The 22,196-nt window shown below is 39.9% G+C and overlaps 1 protein-coding gene and 1 long non-coding RNA gene across 3 annotated transcripts in view; one reads left to right on the forward strand and one right to left on the reverse strand.

The window, feature by feature from the left end:
• The window catches only part of OBI1 (ORC ubiquitin ligase 1), a 41,592-nt gene extending 27,624 nt beyond the window's left edge, over positions 1-13,968 (reverse strand). Inside the window, exons 1-3 of one of the 2 annotated variants that reach the window (XM_007075115.2) lie at positions 13,872-13,968; positions 1,598-1,733; positions 421-512 (exon numbers count right to left, since the gene is read on the reverse strand). In XM_007075115.2, coding sequence (XP_007075177.1) covers positions 421-512; positions 1,598-1,733; positions 13,872-13,943 — 300 coding nt within the window. In that variant the 5' untranslated portion in view covers positions 13,944-13,968. Of the gene's footprint in view, positions 1-420; positions 513-1,597; positions 1,734-13,055; positions 13,430-13,871 lie in introns of those variants that run through there. The other variant, XM_042978816.1, reaches the window with a different exon arrangement.
• On the forward strand, positions 13,351-21,945 carry LOC122236643. The gene is made up of 4 exons (XR_006214771.1): positions 13,351-13,757; positions 14,604-14,772; positions 20,981-21,081; positions 21,488-21,945. It is a non-coding gene; the product is annotated as an uncharacterized LOC122236643 (long non-coding RNA).
• Positions 21,946-22,196: the final 251 nt, after the last annotated feature.

The following is a 22,196-nucleotide window of genomic DNA, read 5'->3' on the forward strand; positions in this document are numbered from 1 at the left end:
TTACAACCCTGAGATCAAGAGTCGCATGCCTTACTGACTGAGGCAGTCAGGCGCCCCTCAAATAAGATATATTTAAATTGGCATCTAAAACAAGATTTCGGGCACCTGGGTGGCTCAGTTAGTTAAGTGTCTGACTTCAGCTCAGGTCATAATCTCACAGTTTGTGGGTTCTAGTCCACGTTGGGCTCTGTGCTGACAGCTCGGAGCCTAGAGCCTGCTTCAGATTCTGTGTCTTCCTCTCTCTCTGCCCCTCCCCTGCTCGTGCTCTGTCTCTCTCTCTCTCAGAAATAAACATTAAAAAATAATAAGATAAAATAAGATTTCATTGGATGTTTACTCTAAGAAGTCCAGAGACTGAGATAGCTCAGTTTTACCTTGAATTCAATGCTGTCCTCATTTTAAATTGTAAGTATTATTTACCTCATATTCTTTGTGGAGTAACTCAAGTCTAGTTTTCCGAAGGTGCTTCCTGACTGTATGGCTTAGCATAGGTTCACTTTCACTTGTCCCTCCTACAGGACAAAAAAAAAAAAAATGTAACTTTTTTGGGATTTAAACGGTATGAAAACAAAGATAAACTTTTTTCTTATTGTTTTATATGGTTCTCCAGCTTAATTTCTTCATACTTGGGGCTGCGACTTAGGCCTTTTCTCTATCTTGATCTTGAGAAAAGATAAATATCAAATAATGCCACAAGAAATACCTTCAATAAAATATCATGTGTGTTTACTTACCTGTGTATCTTATTATAGTAAATTCAATGAAAGCAAAGGCTATATTTTGTTGTCACATTTGTACTACTGCAAAATTTGAATACAAGACAAATGTTAAATAATATAAAGCCAATGGTTATATTTATATTTAACCAAAAATTATGTAATATATTATCCATATTACCAATTTAAATTTCATACAATTATCAAATGTTTACCTATATACATCATATATAATCATATAGGATATAAATATTATTATAACCAATGTATTCAAACATACCTAGTTACTGGTAACACAAATAAAAAGATTAATGTGTCTTTTTACTGAATCTAATAACCCAGTTACAATGGATTATGAATAACAGCATTAACTGTATGCGCATAACTCAATACAAGTACACTCAAAATGAATTCTTCCTGAGAGCTCTTTACTTATGCTATGGTTATTTTCTTTGTACTTCTTAGTATCATGATAGCAAAGGCATTTTACAGATGTTGTTTTTCAGGACATTCTATCCAAATACAAGGATGCCTGAACTATTTTACTTGAGAGAATTTATGAAGTATCACTTATATAAGAATGAATAAAGGCAGGAGAGGGACGTGAAGAGAAGCTGGGGAAATACATTCAAATTATTTTCATCAACAAAATTCACAGCAGAAAAATACTCCTCTACCAGATTTTACCCACGTACCCAAGAAATTAACCTTGGAACAATCTCTGATTCTTCTTCAGATTTCTTAGTTCCAAGTCCTACTAGTACTTTGATAATGGCAAAATGACATCAGTGAAAACTGTCTATTTTCGTCTTCCTCCAAATATACACTATTTAGAGATTGTTTCAAATCTGTTTCTATATGTTTATAAAATAGGCCCTTACCGATAATCTCTTTGCAAGGATTTTCAGGAGTGATGGGGACTCTGCAAGCTGGACACTGGCTATTATTCTTCAACCACAAATCGATACAAATTGAACAAAATACATGGTTGTTGATGCATATGACAGGCTGGCGTACCTTTGAAAACAGAAACATTACTTTTAGCACAGGGCAACAGTCATAACTAGACTCCCAATAGGTTTAGTTTAGAGCAAAAAAATTGCTTCTCTAGAATACAGTAGAGTAGGTGTTTTAAAAGGAAATTATCTAGGATTTATAAAAAACATTGGTTTATAATTTAAACAGCAAACAGTGCTGATGGAAATACGGACATACACTAAACACACAAATCTCTGACTCCATTTAAACAAGCACAAATACTAATACTTTACATTTATGTCGTCTTATATTTTACAAAGGGCTTTCACATGCACTTTCTCTGTTTTTGTTTTGTTTTAAATAATCCTGTGAAGTAAACACAGGAAACATACATCACAAATGAGGTAACCAAAGTGTGAAGCAATTAGGTGGCTCAGTCAGGATTAACTATGTGTTTTGACTGTGTGAGTTGTTTTATAAGACAGAATACAGAAGAGAGAAATTACTTCAGTTTTCTACCTGATACTAGTTTGTTTACGTATTTATTGTCTATCTCTTCCATTAGAAAGGAAGCTGCATGAGAGCAAGAACTTCCTTCGTCTCATTCATGCCTAAATCCCTGATGCCTAGAAGGCAGCCTAATACACAGTAGGTACTCAAAAAAATGTGTTAGATTAAGTAACTGTTATTAAGACAGTATTTAACCTTAATTAGGTAGGGAACTTACCAGAGGGAATAAAGACTTAATATTCTTCAACCAGCAAAAATTTTAAAACAGAAACCAAAATAACACCGAAATGCTTAGGCTTTCACTTGATTTACAAAGAAATGTTACTGTGGGACTCAAAACACTTTACAGCATTTTCAATATTTTCCTGTTCTAATCATAAAAATACCATTTGAGAGTCCTGCACTAGAGACCAGAAGATCAAGAGAAAGCAGAGGAAGTAGAGAGATAAGGAAGAGACAGAACCACCACAAAACACTTTCTGCAGAGGAAACGCTTGTGCTGTCCTATATCTGCCTCAGAAAGACACTATGAGTATTCGTTCATTTGAAAGGGGTCTCCGCCCACAAAGAAATCGCAGTTCAAGATAGGCAGGTAATCATTTTCAGTCTCACTGTGAAGAACTCTCTGGTTGGGGTGCCTGGGTGGCTCAGCTGGCTAAGTGTCAGACTCTTGGTTTCGGCTCAGGCCACGATCTCACGATTCTTGAGTTCAAGCCCCCCATCGGGCTTTGCGCTGACAGCATGAAGCCTACTTGGGATTCTCTCTTTCCTTTTCTCCCTGCCCCTCCCCAGCTCAGGGAAGGAAGGAGGGAAGGAGGGAAGGAGGGAAGGAAGGAAGGAAGGAAGGAAGGAAGGAAGGAAGGAAGGAAGGAAGGAAGGAAGGAAGGAAGCGCTCACTCACTCTCTGGTCTTTGTCTGGCTTTCCAAACGTTTAGATGCTCCCTTGATTATGAACACTAACATATGAAAACTAAATAAGAGAAGATAAATTCAGCATGCATTTAGACTTCTTTTTAGAGAAACCAATTCTAATTCATTCAGTTCAAATGATTAGACAGGACTGATCTGAGTGAATGAATGAGACCATAAAGGACAGCTTCTCAAACTCTTCTTCTAAAGTGAGCCCACCTACAGAGCAAGGAGTGAATGTTTATCTAGGACGTATTCTTGGTCAGAGTCTCAAGAGGCAGACAAGTTGGAACTTCCTTTGCAGGTTCTGTTTTTTCCTAAAAAGTCAAGTGATGCGTCCGAGTCCAGACCATTATATATTTTTGGGTGTTTTAATTTCATCTTTAAGTCATGAAATGTTTTAAGAAGAAAAAATTTCTCAAACTACATACCAAAAAGATATTGCCTTATCTATCCTGTAGCTTCCTGCAACACACACACACCTACACACACACCACATTCCTGCAATACTCCTAGAAGTACATATACCCCTAAATTAAGAAACTCAGCTAATGAAAGAAAACTTATCTTCTTGGGCTTTTAAAGCAACGATTTAATGTTTTTTTTTTAAGTCATGAACTCATCTAAAATGGATGAAGCCAATGGTCAAAACATAAAACTGCACATTTAAGGAGATTCAAGATGGTCTCCTACTCACTACAGACTTCCCTCATTAGAAGCTCATTTAAAGGCCATCAGTATTTTTTTTTTTTTATTGTAGAGATAGAACATGAGCAGGGGAGAGGGGTACAGGGAGGGAGGGGGACAGAGAGAGAGAGAGAAAAAGAGGGGGGGTGGGGAGAAAGGGAAAGAGAATTTTAAGCAGACGCCACACTCAGTGCGCAGCCTGATGCGGGGCTCCATCCCACAATCCTGGGATCATAACCTAGGCCCAAATCAAGAGTCAAATGCTCAACCGACTGCGCCACCCAGGCACTCCATAAAAGCAATCAGTATTTTCTCTGTAACTGCTCCCACAACTAAGGTTAAATACCTCCCCAATCTAAAAAAAGGTTTTGGACATCACAATGGTTGGTGCTATCATTAACTAAGGTGAGAAAAGTGGAGGAAGAGGAGTCTTATAAGTGGTGGAAATCAAGAACTCTGTTTTGGCTATATTAAATCTGTGATGCCAGGGTGACTTTTAAATGGACAAGGCAGAGTCTGAGAATCACTGCCATAAAAAATTAAAGCTACAGGACTGGAGGAGATCCCTTCCATGGGCAGAGTAGCTGGAGACAAGGCATTCCAGGAAGCAGAGGAAGGAAAAAAAAGGAGCAACAGCAAAGGGAACTAGTCTTACAGAAGCCAAGAAAAGTTTTTCAAGAGGAAGACAGTAGCCAAGCATGTCAAATAAGAAGAAAATGAGCTTGATATGGACAGAGAAATGACTATGGGATTTAATTACATGGAAGTCATTGTGATGTGTTACTGACAAGCACTGTTTCAGTGAATGATAGGGGTGGAAACTTGATTGAAGTCTGAGAGACAGAGAAGGTAAAGTGATGACAGAATATAGACAATTCTTTCATGTTTTGCTGTAAAGGAGTGAGCATAAAAATAAGACCATGATAAGAAATGCCAATGGGAATGTTATGGTAAGGAGGGAATATTAATGATGAAGGAAGAAAAGCAGGGATCAGAGCCATAGGCAGCAAAGTCCCTAAGAAGTCAAGAGGTAATGAAATCCAAAGCACAAAGGAGAGGTTTGGCTTTTATGGGATTGAGGATCTGTCTTTCATTGTAACAAAAGGGAAGGCTGAGGGTGTGAGAACAAATGCAAAGGTTGGAAGATCTGCTGATGGAAATGAGAGAACTCATATCTAACTATTCCAAATGCCTATATTTCATCATCAAATACGAGGTGAGGTTACCAATTGAGAGTGAGAAGTTGGGTAGGGATATCAACTTGAGAAAACAGGATAAAAGCAGTTATTTTGAAAAGTGAAAAAGTAAACTTACTAGTAATTTTGGCAGGATTGCCAAACATTGTTGAGTTCCTATTTGAGATCTGTGGTTTTGACTATAAACTAAGACCAATTGAACATAGATGTGTATTTTTCTTACCAATTTTTACCTGTTCAGTTTCAGGCAGGAAGCAAATGAGTAGTACAGTTTACTCAGAGTTGGATTTTTGCCAAGGAGAAAGAGCGAGACAAAGGAATGATGACCATAAATGTCCACGGCTAACAAGGGACATGAGTGTATGAATGGTAATGATGATGGTGAAAAAGCGATGTTCATAGAGTCAATGAACTGGTCTTGATAAGGCTGAAGTAATGCTGGAGAGGAGTCACAATGAAAAGAGGATCAGAGAGTAAGTTGCTTCTAATCAAAATACCAGAGGTGGTAGAGCTGCTTTCTCTAATGTTTTTTCCTGGGCCATCTTATCTGGCATAGTTCTATTTCCTCTCTTAATCTCATGTATCACATGATGTTAACATCTTTCCTATGACAACTCCTGAGAACCCTCTGTAACTGGACCTCAGTAAGTGGCAGAGCTTAGGCTTTGAGAGATAAACCTGGGGCCAACTCCAGCTCTGCCATTTGAGCTGTTTGATCTTGGGCAAGCCCTTTAGTGACAATGAGCTTCTGCCTCTGAAAACAGTGGTTTAACTCAGTATACTTTTCATTCAGGCATTAAGATTTAGAAATGTAAAGATGTAAATACAGAGAATACCACAAAACAATCCTAAAAAAAAGAGAGAAAGAAAGAAAAAAGAAAAGAAAAGAAAAGAAAAGCTAATAACATTACTATCTCCGTATGCTTAGGAGCTAACACCATGGAAGGATCTTGTAGCTGCCTCAACCACAGCATGTTCAAAACCGAACTTGGCCTCCTCCACACATTTGCTCCTCCTGCTGCATTCCTCATCTAAGTTCATGGCAGTACTGCCTCATTACTTGGGCTAAAGCACTCAGAGCTATCTCTGACTCACTTATCCTCACCATCCAATCTTTCACCAAATTCCGGTATCATGTATCAAGTCTAAGAAGCCAGAGACTTTAAGATGCACCAATATTTTATGTGCCACTAAGAAAACAGAATGGAAAATACAACTGTAATATGCCATCACTTGTAAGATACAGTCAGGTTTCAAAAAGTTATGATGTGAAGGGGCGCCTGGGTGGCTCAGTTGGTTAAGTGTCCGACTTCGGCTCAGGTCATAATCTCATGGTTTGTGGGTTCGAGCCCCGCGTCAAGTTGTGTGCTGACAGCTCAGAGCCTGGAGCCTGCTTCGGATTCTGTGTCTCCCTCTCTGCCCTCCCCGCTCGCACTCTCTCTCTCTCCCTCAAAATAAACATTAAAAAAAATTTTTTTTCAGTTATAATGTGAAAAAAGTCCATCCCAGAATGTCAAAATATGGCAAATCTACCTCCAAGTGTTTTTTGTTTTGTTTTATTTTTACCTATCATGTATCCCTTCTTTTCCATCTTCACCTCAATGAGTTCAGGTTCTCATTCCTTTACCCTTGGATCTACTGCAATGACCTACCTCCTCACAACCTTCCTGGCTTCCAAATATTCAGTTCTGTCCACCTTTCATACTGATGCCAGAGCTACCTTTCTAAAATAAGGATCAGTAGCTTTCACTGCTCGCCTGCAAAACAGCAATGATTTTTCCCTGTTCACAGTTTTAAATATAGCATTCAAAGAACAACATAATCTGGTTCTTAAGTAGCCATTTCGTTATTTCGATACTGATCTTCTATTTCAATACTTGATATAACCTGCACTTCAAGCACACAGATCTACTTGATGTTCACCAAATTAATAGGCACATTGGAGGCTCCCTGTTTATTGTGCTCTCATTTCTTAGCTTGATATATCCTGCTGGCCTCCAGCTTCCCCAATGAAAATAGACTCCCTTCCAGCTTTTAAGATGAAGATCAACTGCTACCTCTTCTGCAAGGCCTTCATTAATCCTTTTTAGAATTAACCGGGTCTTTGTCTGATTTTCCTAAGGGTACTCCTTATGCATTGATTTAATGTTCACTTCTATCTGCATTGTGCTTTACTTAGAAAATTGTTTACATTCTGTTCTCCCTGTTAGATTTCAGGCTCCTTGGGGGCAGGAGAGGGGCATGCTCATCTTTGTATCCACCTATAGCACTTGCTATAATGCCTGGCACACTCTAAGATTAATAAAAGTGAATTTTTATGTATTAAAATGAAAGGCTGAGATAACATTCCTTTAAGTGTCTCAAGAAGCAAAAGGTCAATGGCCACTGCCAAACTGTGAAACAGCAAAAGTTTAACTTTCCATTTAATACACCAAATTATATAGAACAACCACAGGCAGACGACTTGACTCTGTCTGCTAAGAGCCACTGGCAATGCCACCCACAGGAGAATTATTTTCACTGTTTGATACCTGGTATTGTCACTCTCATTGGGTTGGAGTTTTGGAACGTTGACTAATTCACTTCTTTGGACCAAGTACTTATCAGATGATTATTTATAAACAACGGTTTAAATTTACCTTAGGAGAATAGAAACCTATAAATAAGAAAGAACTACTAAAACAAATTACTTGTTATTTATTTGACTGTAACCTATAAGAGCAAACTACAAAGCATCTAGCCCTCCCACAATTCCTGTCCACCCATCTTCCTCTACCAAGATCCTGGTATATACAGTATCAAAATATGCGTATAATTTTCTTCAATAAAATCTTTCTGAGATAAAGAAATAGTCATAATTTGCCTATATTATTAAACTTTCCATCCAATTTACTCTCAAATGAGATCTGTGCCAGTAAAACAGTATTCTTATGAAATAAAAATGTAAGACAACAATGGCAAGTGACATGTACAATTCCAAACTCATCTAGAGTAAGGATGTTGAAATGATAGTCTAGGAATGCACCCTGAGGGTGGTGAGGAGGAGGAGGAATGGAAGAGAAAGCAAGGTATGAAAAGCGGGCTCTTTGGGGCACCTGGGTGGCTCAGTCGGTTGAGCATCTGACTTCAGCTCAGGTCATGATCTCACTGCTTGTGAGTTCGAGCCCCACGTCGGGCTCTGTGCTGACAGCTCAGAGCATGGAGCCTGCTTCAGATTTTGTGTCTCCGTCTCTCTGCTTCTCCCCTACTTGCACTCTGTCTCTCTCTCTCTAAAATAAACATTAAAAAAATTAAAAAAAAAAAAAAAAAAGAAAAGTGGGCTCTTATCACTGAAATGGGCCTGAGAGGGCAATCCTAGATGCAGAAAAGATTAACCCTAAATCTGCAATTCTACTACACAGTTGTCATTTCTTTTATTTGAAGATGTTTCAATTTTAAGAGACCACTCTACCACCAAAGCTCCTTTCTTAAAAAATAGATGTACCTGAGAAAAGTCATGTCAAAATGGGTTATTCATTAATATCCATATCATCCTGGACTCACCTACTAGGAGTTATTATACACTGGTTTAGGACAAGGTTTCCCAAATTCAGCACTACTGACATTCTGGACTGAAGAACTTTTTTTTTTTTTTAAGTTTATTTATTTTGAGAGTGTGCATGCAAGTGCGGGAGGGGCAGAGAGAGAGGGAGGGAAGGCCAAGCAGGCACCACACTGTCAGCCGGACCAGGGGCTCAAACCCACAAACCAAACCATGAGATCATGACCCAAGCCAAAACCAAGAGTCTGACGCTCAACCAACTGAGCTACCCAGGGGCCCCTGGACTGAAGAACTTTTTGATATAGGGATCTGTCCTGTATATTGTAGGATGTTTAGCCAGCAACATCCCTGGGCTCTACCCAGTAGACGCAAGTAGCACACCCCTGGAGACAATCAGAGGCGTCTCTAGGCACTGCCAAATGTCCCTGCAGGATGAAATCCACTCCCAACCCTTTCAGAACCACTGGTGTAAACTATTCACATATTTCCCTAACAACCTAATGGGGTTGGTAGTATCTAATTCATTATCAGCTGTGGAAACTGAGTCTCAAGGAAAAAATAACACAGGTTATAAGTGGCAGAACCAGTATTTAACCATCATTCAATGTGATCCAACTGCAAATTGAGTGCTCTTTCAACTAAGAAATAGTTTTTTCTTCCTTAGTACAGAGTTAGTGAACAATAATCTGGGAGTAAGAAATAGAGAGCACATGCCTGAAAGAAGCAAGAAATTTGGATCAAGACTTTGGGGTCAATAGGGGCTGTAGAAAAAGGCCACTGAGAGAAGTGATGGGAAGGAACAGCAACTTAACTGGCCTGGCAATTACACTTCAAGTCGGTTCCTGTGCCTTTTATCATCTTTGCTAGAGACTCGAGTTCATTTTTCTTCAAATAATATTCTTTCTTGCACCTATGTCAGAATTTTATGGGTTTCACTAGGGAAGACCTAGAAAGACTGAAAAAGAAGGCTGAGGTATAAAAATGATGGGTAATAATAACTCCTCTGCCTCAATTTGGGGATTTTGGAAATTTTTCAAAATGAAATTTCTGGATTGTTCTTGCTATGTTTCAAGAAATCTTTGGCTCTGGGCCAAAACTTAGATCCTAGAACTTTAATAAAACTATGTGATCCTGAGAACTAAGCTGCTTAATACCTATTGGTTTAGGTCTCCGTTTCTTTCTAGGTAAAAGAAGAAATAATATATCTTGCCTCCCCCACCTTCATCACTACCTAGAATGCTTTCAAGGATCATATTTCTTTAGTAAATATGTCAGCTCTTACATACCAATCTTAAAATTATTAGGATACATCAATACTTTTTTTTTAGTAATTTTTAAATTATGTCCTAAGTACATAAAAACATAATACTGTATTTTTTGAAAGTGTCTGCATTCTTCAAACTTAATTTGGAAAGGAAAAAAATGTAGTCCATATGGCTTTTGTCAAAGTAAATTACTTGTGACAATTACGTACAATCCACTCTTGGGAACTGAAGAGTCAATCAGGAATCAAACGTGGGCTCAATGTACTGAGGTCGATAACATGCTGGCCAATCAACAGCCCCTGATGAACACTGATTAATTAGTTTAGTTGCATAAGGCTTCTTACCTAGCCTTACCTTGTCAACATTTTTAATCAACAATATGGGTGGAATGCAAGGCCTCCCTCAAAGAAGGGATTCTTCCTGTAGTATTCCTAGCTTGAAACAGTCCACCCTACTTTGGACACTGCAAGAGACAGATACCCCATATCCTAAGGAAGCTGATTTCGTTTTGGATTATTTCAGCCACAGGGCTTGCCCTTACATAAGTACAAATCTTAATACTGTAGAGCTACACAAAGCTTGATTCCCTTCCAAATGAAAAATAGTCTGTATTTAAAAATTTGCTATTATGTCCATTCATTCCAACACAATTCCATTCCACATATTCGAACCTCAATTTCAACTCCTTTCTAAATTTCAAAATACTCTAGTTTTTTTATATTGAAGTCTCAAACTGGACTTATACTCAAGTGACGAATAACTGAATATGATACACTAACGTTGAAGAGCACCAGAAGTCTAGTTGCTTGTCACTTCACTTCAGAACCTCCTTCACCTTTCATTAAACTAACTATAGTCTACATTGGGAGACATGTTACTCACGGAAAAATGCAGACTTAGTCAAAAACATGCAACAATAATTTGATTTTGCAGCTGGAATCCTAATTGATGAGAAAAATGACTGGAATTATCTAGAGATAAACTGGTCTGTAGCAATCTGGTACCAGGACCTAAATGTCACTTAACTGATATCCTGAACCTGTATTTCTGCTTGCTGGCCCACTAGTTCTAGGCAAAAAGAAAAAATTAAGGAGGAATAGGCAAGAAAATATATTACACATAACTCATCCCACAGGATGTGTATCTAACTTCTTCAAACACATAGAGCTCTTGAGATATTGGCAAGGTTGCTAAACATTATTAAGCAGAAAGAATCCACCTTTAAGGCTAAGGCAGAGAAAGGCAGAAAATGCAAAATGTCTAAACTGTCCAATTTTAAGTACATTTGTATCCAAAAGACAAAGTATTGACAGTGTGCATACTTAGGCTATCTCCACTACTCTTATGTCTCTATTCTTCCCCATCCCTGTCAGCATCTATATTATCTATTCGGATTTAAGGTCTCTCCCACCCCCAACTCTTCCTTTAAGGTAATATGCACTTTTTTTTCTTTTTTTTTTTTATTTTTTTAACAGTGACCTCTCAGGGATAATGGCTCCTAATTCTGTTGAACAATCAAAAGAAAAGAATCTTGCTAATGGTGAGATTTTTGGACAAATAATGAGGGCAGCAAAAGAATGGTTATCTGAGAGAAGGCTAGTCAAAAAGGACCTTACCGCAGATCTCAGAGGTGGCCAGAGGTGTGTGTCAGGGAGGTGGACGCGGCATTGGAAACATGGTACTACCCCAGGTTATGCTATCTCCAGTACTCCACAATTACCGTTATGTGGTGAGGGTTAAGTGGCCCAAACAGATCAGATTTCCTTTAACTGTACAAAAGGCAGCAGTTATACGGAACCAGTTAAAACCTGGATGTACTGCGGCAATTTGTAGAACAAACAGGTCCCACTCCATTGGGAAAGCAAATCTTCATAGAATGAGTGCACTTCCTCAGGAAGCAACTGGGAAGAACAGTTACTAGAAAGGCTGGTTTCCTCATTTGAGGGCCTGTCTCAGTGCCCACACTAAAGTTTAATATTTATTGAATATTATTATGCCCCAGACCTTATGCTAAACACTACAATTTAATTACTTCATTTAATTGTGCCCAGAATGCAAGAAAGAGTGTTGCTTCTATTACCATTCCCATCTCACAGACAAGGAAACTGTTCTGAGACAGGTTAAGTAACTTGTGTAAGGTCACGGAACTAGTAAATGGAAGAAGCTAAAACTCATAGTCTGAACACAGAACTCAGGCCTTCAATACATTTATGCTTCCACAGTAGACAGAAGAAGATGCCTGTTTACAAACCATTAATCTTTTATTAGATTTCATTTTAGAACACAGCTAAGCAATACAGGAAAAAAAGAGAGAAAGGGATGGAGGGGAGGAGGCACACTACAAGAGTGTCTGCTATCACAGATGAGCTCACGTGAGTTTTTAGGAAGAATTTACTGAAGACACAAATGATAACAGAGGTTCAAGCCAGAGACTCTAAGCCTTAGCTTTCTTATGTCAAAAAAAAAATGGGGCAACCAGCCCTATCTATTTCACAGCACTGGTGAAATGAGTAAATGAAGTAATTAAATGCATACAAGAGCATTCTGTAAACTGCAAATCACTGTATTCTACTAGGTATCCTTTTTTGTTAAACACAAAAAGCACAGGTATGGAAAATCAACCAGGCAGAACACATTGTCAACACAACTGCAAAAGAGCCTGTTAACTAATGGAAACTAGATATAATGTGTACAACTAAGACCAAAGGAAAATTATTTCCCAAGATATTTTTATCAGCTTTTAATGCTACTGTTGAGAGTAAATGCACTCAGAACTTAACCCGTACTTGTGGCAACTTCATGTCAGAGACCAAATGTAGACTAGCAAATATAAACATCATCTCCCCCTCCTCCCAGCTCTGTATGTAGGCAGTGGCAGCAAATACCAGCTCAAATACCACCCTCTACGCCACCATCCTTGATCTCTCCAGTCAGAATTGATCAAGCCATCCCCTGTATGCGCTCACAGCACATTTGCTATTTCCTTGGCATTTCATTCTGACTGATACCAAGAGTTACCAGTTGCTTCCAAGCCTGACTTCCTACTACTGCTTGAACTCAGTAAATTCACACAGAACCCCAAACACCTAAGGCAGATGATCATACTGGCTGGCACTCCAATGTTTGCTCTATGAAGTTTCTAGGTCTCAATTCCACGCAGGAGGCTGTAGTTTCAGTCTGCACTTGAGGGTAAACAGACACATCACAAATGTAAAAGCAATTCGGGGTGGGAAAAAAGTCTGACTGCTCATACATAGGATCTTCTTTCTTGATCTATGCGTTAAAGAAAAGCTCTTTTAAAAACCAAGTGGGAGGCACAAACGGAAATGAAAGAAGAGACGAATGCATCAGACTCTTCAAAATTCTGTTTCTAATTCAGAACTACTTTATCTAGCTTCACAAACACGTTAGACACCTCTTGCAACACAAAGAGCGGGGATTCCATCTCATAGCTGAATGGTTCCAAAAGACCATGCCTCTCATTCTAAATACCACTCAGGGGTGGGTACTATTTACCTTTCAAATTCTGAACCCAGAGCAAAGGACATTCTAAAGGCAGGGTTAAGCAAAGGAAAGGATGTTGGAAATGGAAAAGACTCTCCAATTAACACAGCGGGCAGGCCCAAGGACAAGAACATTCCACTTGTGTAGGGGACGAAGGAATCTTGGGCAAGACTCCCAGGAAACGTGCTTTAACGGGCTTCATACACGCCACACAGGTGGCAAAGGGGCGTAAAATACTGTTGCGATTCCTTACTGACGAGGCCTCCTTCGACGTCGGAGTCGGCCGGCCGGGTGAGGCCGGCGGAGCTAACAGAGCCGCCTGGCCGCCCTTCCTTCAGACCCCAGGCCGCTGTCATCCCCCTCCAAAAGGCGCAGAGGATGAACCCAGCAACCACGACGCGTTCCCTTCGTCCCCCAGGACGCGGCCTCCCAGCGCCTGAGGAGAACGCGGGTAAGCGTCTGCACCCATCTCCCCGTCCCCGCCACACACGGAGACCGCCCTCGGCTCCGGCGGGCGACTTCATACCCGACCCTGTTTCGAGAAGTGCCCAGAATCACCCATTACCTTCCCCAAGCAAATGTGGCACGTGATGGGCAGAGTGAGCGACAATGTAACGTTCTGCACGGTCTGAGCCATGGCAGCGTTCAGAATCCCGCCAACACGGAAGTCCCGCCGACGGCGGCTCCTAGCCGCGACTGGGGCCGCGCGAGGCCGGCTACGGCAGCCTGGCAGGGCCACAGCCCGCCGGGAGAGGAAACGAAAACGCGCTTTTGAAACGTGCGACCCACACGGCTTTTCCTTTCCTTCCTTCCTCCCTCCCTCCCTCCGGAGCTTCCTTCCTTTCCTCCCTTTCTTCCTTTCATTCAAAAAAAAAAAAAAAAAAAAAAAAAAAAAAAAGGCCCCGGGTTCGGAAGCTGCAAGATTCTTGAGAATGAGGAGGAAGGCGGTTTACTATGGGCATCGATGGAGGATCTTGAAAGTTTAAATGAAAGAGTAGCAGTGCAGAGCAGAGAGGAAGATGGGGAAAGCGATTTTAAATGCCTTACTCTTTCCCGGAGGGTGGGTGGGAGTTTTCTGCCTAAAAAACCCCACACAGTCTGCAAACGCAGGGCGCAGTCAAAACAGGAAGAGATAAAATGTTATGTATACATTTTAATTTTCAAAAAAAAAAAAAAAACCTTTCTGCCGCTCTCAGATCTTTTTCCATTCTGAAATGATGCGATGTTCCTTAAAAACAACAAATAGTGATTGTCTCTTGATCTCTTTCTGAGACGATTTGGATACATTTAATCGCAGGTTTCCCTGAAGGCTTGCTTTTCGTTGGCCTTTCTGTGGTTTCCAACGGAGACTAAAGGGTCAGGGCCACGAACTCTGCTTTACACGTCCAAGTGAGAAAGCTGCAAACAGTGCCAGCCGTCCATCCTCTGGAAAGCACTTGAACAAGCCTGTGAAGCCTTCATTTCAGGTGCGTGGTTTGGAAAAGCTAGGTAACGTTGGGCTGTAGAACTCGGAAGGAGAATGTGTGAGGTTCTAAGTTAGCATTTCCTACTAGTGAAAAAGAAAAACTCTAAAAGTTCCTTCATGAATCTTGAATGTAACAGATTTGGAATTTAACTGCAACTTACTTTAAGTGAGGGCCAATGTGATTAATTTATGCAAACATACAATTGTGAGTAGAGAGATTAAAAACAAAACCAATGGAACTACTTCTACCGATCTTTGGGAAAACGACACAGAGACAGTATAATTAGAAGCAGCAGGTGGTCAAAGGAAAGGGTTTCTGGATCTGTATGGGACGGTAGAAATCACTGTCCCAACAACTTTCTGGCTCTACTGGCTTCAGATAATTTATTTGACCTTTCTGCTTCTTAGCTTCCTTCTTGGTAAAGTGTGTGTGTGTGTGTGTGTGTGTGTGTGTGTGTGTGTGTGCGCGCGTGCGCATTAAAAGAGGTCAATGTATGTTTACTATCATGTCTCAAAGAAACAGACAATAATGAGACTGGACCAGCCGGAAGAAACTTAAGTCCAGTTCAAAATCTGCTCACAGGTGACAGTGAAAATTCTTTGAAACATCTCAATAACTTCATTTCCTGGGAATTGGAGGCCATCATGCGTTTGGATTTGGAGAACTAGGGAAAACTGCCTGGTTATTGGCCACTTTTTCAAAATGCCTGGCATAAAGTCACTTGGTTTGGCTATTTTTTGGCTTTTTGAAGTCATATTTTTATGGAGTCTGGAATGCACATGTTCTCCTAATGCATCATTCCTGGCCAAGAGTGTAGATGTTAGGCTTCAGAATGAGACAGCTCCAGGTCGATACCCACTGTCATTCAAGTTTCACCTTGTCCCCAGCCTGCTGTGTTCTTCCTGTTCTCACCTCACTGATAGCTAAGATGGTATGTTAGGACCTGTCATTCCCACCCTTTGAGTAGGATGTAGGACTGAGAATGTTTTGCCTTTCACATCCATCCTAGAAACTGCAGCAGGGAGACATGTTGAAGACATTTTTTTGTGGTTGTTTTTTTAGTTATTGGGGCAAATTCTTGTTAATTTCATTTCTTGTTAATCACCTCAATGATTGGTGTTAATACTCAGTCACAAAGCTGAGTTTAAAAAATCATACCCTACCTTTTAGGTAAAATGTCAAAACCTAGACTCTTCCCAACATCTCTTTCCACATTCACTATCATTGTTACGGCTTCTTGGTGCTTAGTGCTTTGTCCACATAGTTATTTCTGTGTTGATCACGCTGTATTATATTTGGTTATGTGTTTGCCCCCACAATAGACTGTTTCTTGAGGTCAGAGATTGTGTATGATATCTAGTATCTGGTACTCGGTGACTGTTCCACAAAAGGTAATATTTTCTTTCGCTACAGACACAGGCTGCTGTAAACATTGCCTTTACTTGTTTTTCACTTCAAAATGGAAGACTTTTTAAAAATTTGGTTTTTGCTAATTATACATTTAATTTAAAATTTAAAATTAAATTATAATTTAAGAAATTAGCTTTTTGCTAATTATAAAAATAATAAGGCTCATCTTAAGAAAAGTAAGCCATTTTTAAATATATAAAATAATAAGCAGGGGTGCCCTGGGTGGTTCAGTCAGTTAAGCATCTGACTTCAGCTCAGGTCATGATTTCATGGTTTCTGAGTGCAAGCCCCACATTGGGATCTGTACTGACAGCGCAGAACCCGCTTCAGATCCTCTGTCTCTGTCTCTCTCTTTCTCTCTCTGCCCCTCCCCTGCTCACTTTCTCTCTCTCAAAAATAAATAAACAGGGGCACCTGGGTGGCTCAGTCGGTGAAGCGTCCGACTTCAGCTCAGGTCACGATCTCGCGGTCTGTGAGCATCCGTGAGTTCGAGCCCCGCGTTGGGCTCTGGGCTGATGGCTCAGAGCCTGGAGCCTGCTTCCATTCTGTGTCTCCCTCTCTCTCTGCCCCTCCCCTGTTCATGCTCTGTCTCTCTCTGTCTCAAAAATAAATAAACGTTAAAAAAAAATAAAAAATAAATAAATAAACATTGAAATAATAATAAAATAAAATAATAAGCCAAATTTCTTCGGTACTAACGCCTCACTTTTCTATCCTGTGTGGTAATCACTGTTAAATTCTAGAACATATCCAAACATTTTAAGTCATGTATATGTGTATAACCACAAATAGGATCATACCATAACGTACCTGCTTTTTTTTTTTTTTAACTAATGTTTGGTGGATAGGTACACACACGTACATATCTAAATAATACTGTTAGCAATACAGGTTGATTATGACTCCCTCTAGGCCCAAACTGATTGCATGCCAATTCCCAGGCTTTGCTTTTGATAATGCAAATGGTTTAAGGCTAGGAACTATCCTTTCCTTCTGCTCTATGAACAGCATTTCCTTTTGTTGACAAATCATGTTCTAAATAGATGTTATTTGGCCAATTTTGTTAAATTAACGCTATTACTCTAATAGAAAAACAAAGATTACTTGGCTCATTGACTTCCTGCTTAATCTCTTTCTGGACTTCCTAGTAGCCTTATGGAGAGTCCTGTGACCCAAGGAATTCTATCAGATATAACATCTGAGATGGGCTAAAGCCCCCTAAATTCTTAGAATTATAAACTTTTACAACTAGAAAGAATCTAGGGTTTGTGTTTTTTTTAGCAGGTTCTCCTTTCAGAGATGAAGATATTGAGACCTAGAGAGATAAACCACCAGGAAATGGTAGATTTAGAACTAAATCCTAGATCTCACTTGGATTCTCTGAGATTGTTGGCCCCATGCCTTAGTGTAAGTGCAAGATGTATTATTATTAATAAAGTAGTTCAGTAATAAAAAGTCAGTTATAATTGAATTTCTTTGCTAAGAAAACCATCAAATAGCTATGGAACACCTTTTACCCCTTGTTTAAATCAGATTCATTTTTATGATAAATTATTTAAAAGCAAGTTTAAAAAAATATAAAATCTTAAGTGCTATTAAAAATTGATTAGGCATGCATTATTCTTTCATTGACCCAGTTCAGATTGTTTTTTAATTTTTTTTGGTCAAAGCTAATAAATTTGAGTAGATGTTTCAGACAGACATTTTGTAATCATTTGGTCATCAGTCAATTAATCACAACTTCATAAATATTGATTTCAGATTATATTTATTTTTCATTCCTGAAAGACAATCTTTTTTGTTGTTGTTTGTTTTAAATTTATACTCCCCCACTTGGATTGTGGTTAACACTGAGGAAACTCATAAAAGTTGGATTAATTTAAGCATAGGTGCTGGCCCAGCCGCATGGACGTCAAGAATGGTACTGCCTTCTCACAGGCTGCAAATTCTGAACTAAAACGTCTCAAGATAGTGGCATGAAAGATGCTTGTTACTACTATAGCAAAAGAACTTGGGTTTTTCTTGCAAGGTTTTTGTTTTTGTTTTTGTTTTTTTAAAGAAAAGACTACTAAAAGTTAGCCTGCGTTCATTTAATGTACTTCTATTAAAAACATTAAGGAACAACGAATTCAGACAATGTTCTGCCTCATGGAGCTTTCATTCTAGTGGGAAGGTTCTCCAAGCATTGGCTTGGAGCCAAATCTTTGCCTCTTGAGTAGCAGTTGAGGTTTTAATGCTGAATTTGCATATCAAGTTTGTATGTAAATCACAATATAAGTGATTGCGAAATGAATAAATGAATGAATGAATGAATAAATAAATAAATAAATAAATAAATAAAATTAGTTATCTGTTGTTCCATCAATATTTAAAAATTTTAAATGGCTTTTTAAAAATGTTTATTTAATTTTGAGAGAGAGAGAGAGAGAGTGTGTGTGTGTGTGTGTGTGTGTGTGAGCGGGGGAGGGTCAGAGAGAGAGGGAGACAACAGAATCAGAAGCAGGCTCCAGGCTCCGAGCCGTCAGCACAGACCCCGATGTGGGGCCCAAATCCACAAGCTGTGAGATCATGACCTGAGCCGAAGTCGGACGCTTAACCGACTGAGCCACCCAGGAGCCCCTAATTTTTTTTTTTTATATGCCAGGCACTGGTCTAAAAGTTGGGTATACAGCTGTGAATGCCTGCCTACTTTTATTCATTCAACAACCACTTCACTGACTACCACTGACATGCCAGCCACTGTGCTATTCTAATGAGCCATTTTATAAATGGAACCACTGAGCCCAGCTCTTCTATTCTACCATAAAAATGCCTATTTCTACAGTAATTTCTCTTCCGGATGTGCTTATTGTCAGTTAGCCTCTGGCATTGTGACACAGCAAGTTATCGTTTTAAATATTTTAAAATGTTGCAAATTGGGTGATTGTTTTAAATTAGGTAATTTTTAAAAGAATATTTTAGTTCCACCTAAGGCTAAGTGGTACTTCACAAATGTTTGTTGAATGCAAGAGAATAAATAAAGGAAATGTTATCTCTGGGAATATTGTAACAGATTTTAACAGGAACCAGAAGACGGAAAAGCAGTGGGATTTGCCACAGTAGCAGAATCCGGAACCCAGTTCTGAGATCCTGACTGCTTTTGTCTTTAAATTGCCCGCAGAGCACTTCTTTTTCTTTTTGCCCTTTGTTTAGGGGTTAGCAGAACTTCCAAGGTAAGATCCTCCCATAAGAACTTAAAGCCAGGCCCTTGTTTTCATGTTATTTACTTAAGCCCTATAAATAATGGCACTCCATCTGAGGACACCTCTCTTACAAAGGCATCCTGCACTTGGCCATGGAGTCATCAGCGGCTGGCTGCAGCCTTGCCAAGTTGCTTTAGGTAAAGCATCAACACCTCCTTTACACACTCAACACTCCCCGTCATTGTTTTAGCAGCTGAGTCATTTACTACAAGTGTTATTTAAGATATGGCTCTATTTCCCCATATCACCATCTTCACCTCTCTGATCTGTGATTTTTACTTCTTTTTCTCCCCACACCACTCACTAAGACAAGTCTCAACTTTTGTCTCTTTCATGAGGCTTTTCTTGCATGCCCGAGCCTCCTCATAACCCTCTTGCCTTTCAAATTCTGTATCACTTCTAATCTATATCAACCAATTTTGTACCTCATGAATGTATTCTCCAAGCCCCTATTGAACACCTACTATGGCTCAAGCACAATGACAAATGCTAAAGCTAAAAAGCTGAAAGACTGGCTGGAAGTCTGAGATCAAGGTGTCATAGGCTTGCTGCCTTCCGAGGGCGATGAAGATGAATCTGTTCCATGCCTGGCTCCCAGCTTCTGGCGGTTTTCTGGCATTCTTTGGTGTTCCTTGCTTGTAGAAGCATCACTAAGATGCCTACCTTCATATTTATGTGGCTTTCTCCCTGTGTGCATGTCTGTGTTCTAATTTCCCCTTTTTATAAGGTTGGCAGCATGGATTAAGGGCCCGCCCTACTTCATTACCACCTCATCTTGCTTAATTAGTTATATCTGTGATGACCTTCTTTCCAAAGAAGGTCACATTCTGACATAATGGGCTTAAGACTTCAAAATATGAATGGGGGGGTACACAACTCAACTTGTAACAGTATCTGTGAACACTATTTAAAATGATGTCCAACTCCCTACCTTCAGGGCACATGGTTGGTCTGCTAGGCCTTGCCCTCCTGTCTGTGGTGGGAGCCTGGGTCTAGTTTAGCAAATAACATACAAGTAGAGGTAATATGGTTACTTCTTGGCTGGAGCATTTCATTGTCTGTTTGAGGTTGCTGAGAGCTCTCTTTCCCTCTGCCGTGGTGACCATCTAGCATGTAAGATGGAACATATACAGAAAGCAACATGGAACGAGCTTTGACTCTTGATCGGCAAATAGCCTGAAAGAAAACTGAACCTTTATTATTATGAGTGACTAATTTGTGTTACTATATCATAACCTAGTCTTTCCTGTTACAATAACTTTGAGGAATATGATTTATTTGTATTTTGCTAAGGGCTGAATTGTGTCTCCCCAGAATTTATATGATGAAGCCTACACTCTCAATGTGACTGTATCTGGAAATAGGGTCTTCAGTAGGTAATTAAGGCTAACAGAGATCATGAAGATGGGACCATAATCTCATTGGACTGTGGCCTTGTAAGAAGAAAAAGATCTCTCCTTCTCTTTCTCTCTCTCTCTCTCTTTCCCATCTCCCTATTTTTATTTCTTTCTGAATTTTCATTTCTCTCTTTCTCTCCACTCCCCTCCCCCACTTAGGGACACATGAAGACCAAGGCCGTCTGCAAGCCAGGAGGAGAACTCTCCTCAGAACCCGACCACCTGTGGCATTCTGATCTGGGACTGTCAGTCTCTGAACTGTGAGAAAATAAATGTCCGCCACTTCAGCCACCCCATCTGTGGTATTTTGTTAGGGCAACCTGAGCTGGCGAAGTCACTTTTTTTTCTTACTTATATTGATTTATATGTTTTCCTACTTATGCTTATTTAGACTCTCATAATTTTTTCTTGTGCTTTTTCTAATCTATGAAAAATATTAGTTTTATAATTATAAAAGATTTAACACTTAAAGAAAATTCCTTCAAAGCATGCATCATTATGCCACGTATTTTAGTAGATGTGCCACCCAGGTTATCTTTACAATGAACTAAATTCAAAGGAAAACCAAAATTCAATTCAAGTTCATAGAAATGTGTTGAAAGCCACAGCTCTCGTGGCCGCTGTCCTGAAGAGCCTCACACCAATCTTCTACCTCTCTTTCTGCAGATACAGACTTTTAATGATAACACAAACCATTTCTGTACTTCACGAACTGAAACGGCGATTTGTGGTGTGGCATCGTTCTCAGTCTTCCTCGAGTGTTCCCTGAGATGGAGGTAACTGTGATAAACCGTATAACTGTTCACCAAAATCGGCTTCCGCTCCACTTCCTGGACGAGGATTAGATTGTAGAGTTCCACCAGAGTTGGGCCAATGAAATGTGAGCAGAAGCGACATAGATCTCTTTCAACCCGAAGCTCTAAGAGCCCGTGCTTCCTTCCTCACTCCTCTCCCCCTCGCTCTGGGTACTGGCAGTCGCTCCCTATGCCTGGGTCACAGGGAAGACAACAGAGGGCAGAGCTTCAGGCCAAGTCCAGTAGACTTGAAACATGAGCTGGGAAGTCTGTTGTTATAAGCCACCATGATTCTGGAGCGTTTCTTTCTTAACAGCTACACATCCTAGCCCATCCTCACCTATACAACGTTGGGCACGCTGTGTGAGACTCGGTGTGTGGTGTCTGTGTCTGTACACATGGCACAGGTTAGCTTTTCCTTGGGACAACCTGTGTGACAGACACAGACATAAAGCACTCTGTTCTCCCTTTAGGGGAATCTTGGTGCTGCAGCAGTTGAGGGTATTGTCAGCAAACGTCCTTCAGTTCTCAGTCCTTCAGGGTCTGCCTCAGCTGCAGAGAACCATCTCTACCAACGTCAT

This window comes from Panthera tigris, chromosome A1, assembly GCF_018350195.1.
Source record: "Panthera tigris isolate Pti1 chromosome A1, P.tigris_Pti1_mat1.1, whole genome shotgun sequence".
Taxonomy (NCBI): Eukaryota; Metazoa; Chordata; class Mammalia; order Carnivora; family Felidae; genus Panthera; species Panthera tigris.